Here is a 6,653-nt window from a genome sequence, read left to right as displayed (position 1 = left end):
TAATGTGATTTTGTGCATGGATGCATTAAGCGGGTTTTTCGTGCGGTTTCGTGTATATGTCACGCTCGTTTAATCGTTGACACCATGTTGACACACCAGTAACTTAACTCTCGCTCTCTTATTCTCGCGTTGTTTGCGAATAATTCATGGTACAAACATCTCTACTTTTCTTTCTTTGCTGTAAACAGGTCAGCACATGCCTGCCTGTATTTGTGGTTGTGATTACAGTGTATTTTCTGATAGAATCCTGGTCATTGTCAGTATCTGTCGACTCGATTGTGTAAGAACAGACAAATGGAAATTTCTATGTGTATACCCCTTCCCTAAGTAGAATAATGGAACCGACCGAGTTATATAAATAAAAACCGGCAGCACCCACTGACGTATTGTTGGGGGCATTGTGGAAGCAGGGAGAGGGTGTAGTGTTCAGCTTACAAACCTTAGACAGCGGCTCTGGACTTAAGTATTGTTGAGGCATATAACTAGGGCACTTAACATCAGGCTTTTCGAACAACTTCAACGTTATAAGGACCTCTGTTAGATACAGACACACTATTAGCTAGCGAGGCTAACGGTTGCTCTGGCTCAAAAGAGGCACACAAAAGAAATGCGGTCGATTTGATAACATTAACGTGAACTGGTATTGTCTTAATGGTCGGGAGAGGTAATAACGGGTAACTGAATAGTTTGCAAGACAGACAATATCTCAAGGTGTAACTTGCAGACGGTGGTGCGGTCTTTGTTCAAATAGAAACCTCTCAGATTGGACTCGCGAGTGTTTATCGGCTACGTTAAGTTAGTACGTTTCCACGTAAGCTTCTGTTATATGAAGAGCTGCCATTATGGCGATAAAAGTGAACAGAGGCTCGCATAGAGACAACTGTTTTAAAATCAAAAGAAGCTAGCAAACTAGCTTCAGCACAAGCTAGCTAACGCAAGTGTTGCTTAGCAAAGCTACTCCGCTAGCAGATGTGGTCACCCTGCTAGTGTGCCTGCTGCTGTGAAGTAGTCAGTCCACGTTAGCTGTCGTGTTTCAGTGTTTATTGTACTTCACTTGAATGTAGTAGAAACTGGCCCCAGTATATATATACACCGTGACGATAACGTCCGTGTCTAAAGTAGGGTTAAGTTAGCATTTGGCTAACAGGATAAAAAGTTAGCTGAGCTAAAGCTAACGTTGCAAGGCTGCATAAGATATATTGCAAAGTAACGACAGCTAGCGCCTAACTTTACTACTACTTACCATAAGTGACAGCAGGGGGACGAATAGTGGTTATTCTTCTTGGACAATAATGGCAGCCACAACAGGCGAGGCCCTGTTTCTGTTAAAGGATGTGAAGCCCGGGTCCAAAAATTTGAATATCGTATTCATCGTGTTGGAAATAGGTAAGCTTCCCCGTACTATCAACTTGGGTCTTTTCTTTATATAATTCGTTTGTGATGCTTTGATTTTTTTTATTTTTTTTTTAAATGAACTCGTAACATTTCCATACACGCTGCTTATTTGGCGGCTGTTTTGAGTATGTTGACCGCTTTGTCTAACATGTCCTGGTTTGTTTTTACCAGGAAGAGTAACCAAAACAAAAGATGGTCACGAAGTTCGCTCGTGCAAGGTGGCAGACAAGAGCGGGAGCATCGCTATCTCTGTGTGGGACGAGCTCGGCAGTCTTATTCAGCCAGGGGACATCATCAAGTTGACCAGAGGGTAGGATTGATCCATGCATGACACTGATGATCAATACTTGTTCAGTTGAATTTAAATGTGTCAAGCCACTGTTTGCTGAGGGATCGGTGCACGGTGCTTGTAGCAACTGTTGAAATTCGAGGTAATATTATCATGTTTTAAAAAGTTAAATTTGAGATTTCTGTCTTAGCTATGCATCCATATGGAAAGGCTGCCTGACCCTATACACTGGAAGAGGAGGGGATCTACAGAAGATTGGAGAGTGAGTTGCTGGCCACAAACCTATTTATACTTAAATTCTTGTCCCTGTTGGAATTTACTGCTCAAACATCATACACGACCAGGGCAACAGTGGTTGGCAACATATTAGTTTGAAAACACAACAAACACAATCAATGCGCACCTTTTTTTCCCCACCTTCTCGAAATACCTGAATACGTTAAACCTTGAACCCCAAGAGATGACATTTACACTAGTCTCAGTCTGAAAGACTTCAAATCAAAATCTTTCAAAGCTTATGCCGTTTCAAACTATCATCCAATCAAACACGATGTCTGAATGATGGCATCTTAAATCTCGTCTCCACAGGTTTTGCATGGTGTATTCAGAGGTACCCAACTTCAGTGAACCAAACCCAGACCTGCTAACCCAAACAAACCAGCAGAACAAGTCTGTGAGTAGCCCTGCACTCTCCAACATGTCATCAACTCAACAGAGATGAGAAGGAAGCAAAATAGGCAACCATCAGCGGCAGTCGCTTTTTAACATATAAAACATGACGGGGCACCCCAAAAGAAGTAAATGGAGATGATTGGAAAGCTGATGTCTGTGTCACTTGAGGGACCCACAATCCACTTCAATGCTGGGGTTGCAGTGGATCTGTGATGGTACCGGCACTAAGGTCCTTAAAAACTTAAAAAATTTGAAAGGGAGACAACAGATGAACAAGCACCTAACGTTAGTAAACTTCAGTGAAAAGCTGCACTGCTGGTGTTTTGTTTGCCAGAAACTAAGTGTGGGCACGTCAACTGATAAAACTTCATATTCAAATTCTGTACAATATAAGATAAAACAAACTACAAAGAATAGTTTGGTTTCTGTAATAAAGCTTTTGTTCCTTTTATGTTACATTGACCTATATCTGCATATAATAACTCAAAATATAAGATGATTAGCATATTTTCAGTTTGGGATAGCAATAGCTGATGCCTGGTTGCCAGCCTGGCACCCACTTTTAAAAGTTAGTGGTGAGCCCTGCATGAACATCAAAATAATAACATGGCCTTTGGCAGTTTTTTTCTTTCTGCATGTTGCATGGGGGACCATCAAGTTTTCCTCAGCACTCCTAAAGAAACCCAAATTACAACCACACTTAGACTTTCTTAGTTTTCAAAGTACGGTAATGAAACATTAATTACCATTGAACTATTTAATCCCCAACTTATTTGAATTAGGTAACTCTGCAAGTCTTCAGTTCAGTGTAACACCAATGGTGGTAAAGTGTTTACGTTGACATTCTCTTCCACTAACAGGGTAAACCAGACCAGAATCAGAGGGGGAACTCTCCACCCAATCAGAATTCAGGTACATCTGCCCCACCAGGTCAGTATGTGTTTTTTTATATACACATAACCACTGCCCTTCTCACTCATAGTAAACAGCAGAGTTGTACACGTCCTGTAGATGGTGCCGGTAATGTTGGTGTCGCATGTCGATATTGCTAGGGCTGCCCCCAAATAGTCGTCCAAGCACTGGTTGACCAAAAAATCCTCAGCTGACCAAAATTTCATTGGTTGATTGGTCACAGGAAAACAAAACAAAAAAACATTTGGAGCCGTGTTTTGTCTAAATTAAGTGAAAATCTTTGACTGGCGGCTTGGCTAAAAGGCTGGGGAGCTTTTAATTTGAAGGGATCTCTGGCATCAACAAGGCATTTGCACTCACAGAACTGCCGCTCACTGGATCTTTTCTCTTTTTCTGACCATTCTCTGTAAACCCTAGAGATGGTTGTGTGTGAAAATCCCAGTAGATCAGCAGTTCCTGAAATACTCAGAGCAGCCCGTCTGGCACCAACAACCATGCCACGTTCAAAGTCACTTCAATCACCGTTCTTCCCCATTCTGATGCTCGCTTTGAACTGCAGCAGATCATCTTGACCGTGTCTACATGCTTATATGCATAGAGTTGCTTCCACGTGATTGGCTGATTAGAAATTTGCGTTAACGCGCAGTTGGACAGGTGCACCTAATAAAGTGGTCGGCTAATCGCTGTAAATGACGACCACTGGTCGCCCAAGGAAATCCTTGGTAGGGGTGGCCCTAGATATTACAGAAGTAAACTTTTATCCAGTTTAATTTTATTTATAGTGCCAAATCATGACAAAAGTTTCTCAAGACACTTTACATATAGAGTAGGTAAAGACCACACTCTCACTTATTTATAATTTACAGAGTCCCAACTATTCCTTCCCCCATGAGCAGCAACAAGTAATAATTAATAATTATTATAGTTATTATATACAGTATTAATTCAGCAATCTTGTGCACACAGTGGCAACGAAAACCTTCCTTTTTAACAGGCAGGAACATCAAACAGACCCGGGTCTATGGAGGACGGCCATCTGTCTTACCGGTTGGGGAGGAAGAAAAAGAGAGAAAGAGACAGAGACAAACACAAACATAGACACCAGACACAAAGACAGTTCCAGAGATGCAAGCAACCACAAAAGTAACAGTTACTATATAATGATTGCATACATAACATTTCCCGACTCATTTCTTTTTTAATTTTTTGCTTAAATCTCCTTTTTATTGTGTGTTTTGAAAATAGGGGGCACATCGGGCATTTTTCACAGCAGACATTTTGACTTGCCACAGTGTTACTAAGAATAACAACAATATCTCTATTGTGACAATGAGTCATCATGCAAAATACCAGGAACCTGAATCCAAAGTAGCTCAATGGAATTCAGCCTTTATTACATGACTTTACCTTTATTTTACCTGTGCTTTTCCTAGCATGACATGTCAGAATGTATATAAAGGATGACATGTCTTTGGATTAGGGATGCACCGGCTAGGACACAGATGTACCCCCACGAGTACTTACTTGTGTTTCTCAACCCACAGGTAATGGTTCCATGCCGCCATTTGCCAACAACAACCCACCACCCGGTGCTCAACGTGATGGTGTGTTCGGGGGCATCGGGCGACCCAACGGCCGGACACCTGGCAATGGAGCGCCTCCAGCTACTGCCGCAGCACCCTCGACAACCGCAAAGTCTTCAGTTACCATTAGCAATGGCAGGGACCCAAGGCGTGCCAAAAGATGAAATCAGCATTTTGGGGGGCATCATGGGAAAACTATGGACATCCCCAGTTCCCCGTGTCCCATTTAGAAAAAAACAAACGTTTCTGCCCCTTCCCATCACAGCCTATACTGGCTTTCAAAAATAATGATATTAGGGAGTGCTTGCATCATTTCATACAGGCTAACATAGTCAAATGTGTCGTGTGTCATGCGTAGTGCTCTCGGTCAACAGCACAGTGTGATTGTGATCTACTACCTGATGCACTAGAAGAACTTTTTCTATAGTCAAGCCGCCTCCAGCGGTCGAGCTGTGGTTAGCCTTCTTTGTCTACGCAGTCTTCTAAATCACACTGCAAAATGCCAGTCGTGTGCCAGTGTTCCCTCCCTACACTTCTCTGAACCCCCACCCTGTTATGTTCTTTCAAACTACACACCCTACTTGAACACTCGATGCACTTTCTTCTCTTAATTTATGTCGGGCAACCTTGGCTGTCATTTCAATCAGGAAAAGGCCTTAAGTTGGTGAAGATGGGTTCTTGGGCCGAATGCACGAGCAAAATGTTCTCTTGTGACCGAACTGTATCAGAAGCGAGTCTGTGAAAGGAAAGGTGTTAGTTTAGAATTTTTAATGATAGGTAGGTAGATTGATATTAAACTGTTTTTCATACGTTTTTTTTTTTTTTCCATCAATTGTACGTTGATCAAGGTGGGACCTCTTAAATACTGGTAAAGTGGTTCACAGAATAAATTTACAGTTATTATGCTGCCACATGTAGTCTGTAAATCTCTGACAGTTAAACAAAAGGTAATGCTAATTTGGTCATGCTGCACTTAAAGAGGAGCTATGCTTGAGGATATTGGTACATTTTCTGAATTGTGCGTGTGTGCACTCATGCTCACTAATATTGTTTGAACTTTGTAGACCATGGAAATAAGATATTGGAGTTCCTGGTTCCCCTTTTAAGAAGGTACAAAACTTAGTAATGTAGCTCTAACAAACAAATTGTGACTTACTGTGCAAGGACCTTGGGTAAAGACTTTTATTGGGGCTTTGTTCCAATTGTTTTCTGGAGATGAACACCGTTTGTCACAAGTACAAACGGTACCATAGTCAAAGCCTCTACACAACAGTACAATATATCTACTATATGTGCCATGAATTAAACTGCCCCTGCCACTTTTAGGGCTCCGTGCTACCCCACACACATTTAAAATCAGCCTCCTATCAAGTTTCATGCAGTGATTGGAATCTATGGCACCACCTAGTGCCTACAATAATAAACTACGTGTTAATTTAGAAGATGCTCTGCGCAGTGAGCCTTTCGAGCGCATTTTGGTCAATTCACACAAGCAGGGTATTAAGGAATTCAAATGATTTAACTTCCTTTGTCACATTCATGCTTTTTCTAAACTGAAAGCCTCTGCGTTAAGTATTCCATTTTGAAGCAATACATTGCACACAACACAGTGTTTCTTCATATCCTCTGTTGCACCAAGCACCAAACATGACCTCCAGGTGTCGATTATACCCCATTGCACTTTTGACGCACTTTCTTGTTGAGAGTTTAGTTTAAATAACAGCTGTCTGTTCTTTTAGCATGAAAGTGAAACTTTGTTTTTCCCAAATTGGTAGAAGTGGCCATATAGGATGGAATAAATA

At 41.6% G+C, this 6,653-nt stretch overlaps 1 protein-coding gene across 2 annotated transcripts; it reads left to right on the top strand.

The window, feature by feature from the left end:
* The first annotated feature begins 406 nt into the window (after window positions 1-406).
* On the top strand, window positions 407-5,762 carry nabp1a (nucleic acid binding protein 1a). 2 transcript variants are annotated; one of them, XR_014593396.1, is made up of 6 exons: window positions 407-1,386; window positions 1,567-1,705; window positions 1,875-1,946; window positions 2,273-2,357; window positions 3,217-4,411; window positions 4,813-4,872. XR_014593396.1 is itself a non-coding variant. In XM_083922283.1 (6 exons), exons 1-6 carry the CDS (start codon window positions 1,293-1,295, stop codon window positions 5,013-5,015), a joined length of 663 nt encoding a protein of 220 aa, XP_083778409.1. In that variant the 5' UTR covers window positions 407-1,292; the 3' UTR covers window positions 5,016-5,762. The 2 variants fall into 2 exon arrangements, 1 of the variants encoding a protein (XP_083778409.1); XM_083922283.1 differs by having other exon boundaries at window positions 3,217-3,286; window positions 4,813-5,762.
* Window positions 5,763-6,653: the final 891 nt, after the last annotated feature.

The sequence above is a fragment of the Echiichthys vipera genome (genome assembly GCF_963691815.1).
Source record: "Echiichthys vipera genome assembly, chromosome: 10".
Classification (NCBI taxonomy): Eukaryota; Metazoa; Chordata; class Actinopteri; order Perciformes; family Trachinidae; genus Echiichthys; species Echiichthys vipera.
The sequence above is the reverse complement of the archived record's forward strand: the minus strand, read 5'-3'. Positions and strand labels throughout refer to the sequence as shown.

Coding starts and splice junctions, on each gene's coding strand:
- nabp1a (XM_083922283.1), top strand. CDS start 1,293: ATGGCAGCCACAACAGGCGAGGCCCTGTTTCTGTTAAAGGATGTGAAG. Junction 1,947..2,272: donor GATCTACAGAAGATTGGAGA/GTGAGTTGCTGG, acceptor TCGTCTCCACAG/GTTTTGCATGGTGTATTCAG. Junction 2,358..3,216: donor CAAACCAGCAGAACAAGTCT/GTGAGTAGCCCT, acceptor TTCCACTAACAG/GGTAAACCAGACCAGAATCA.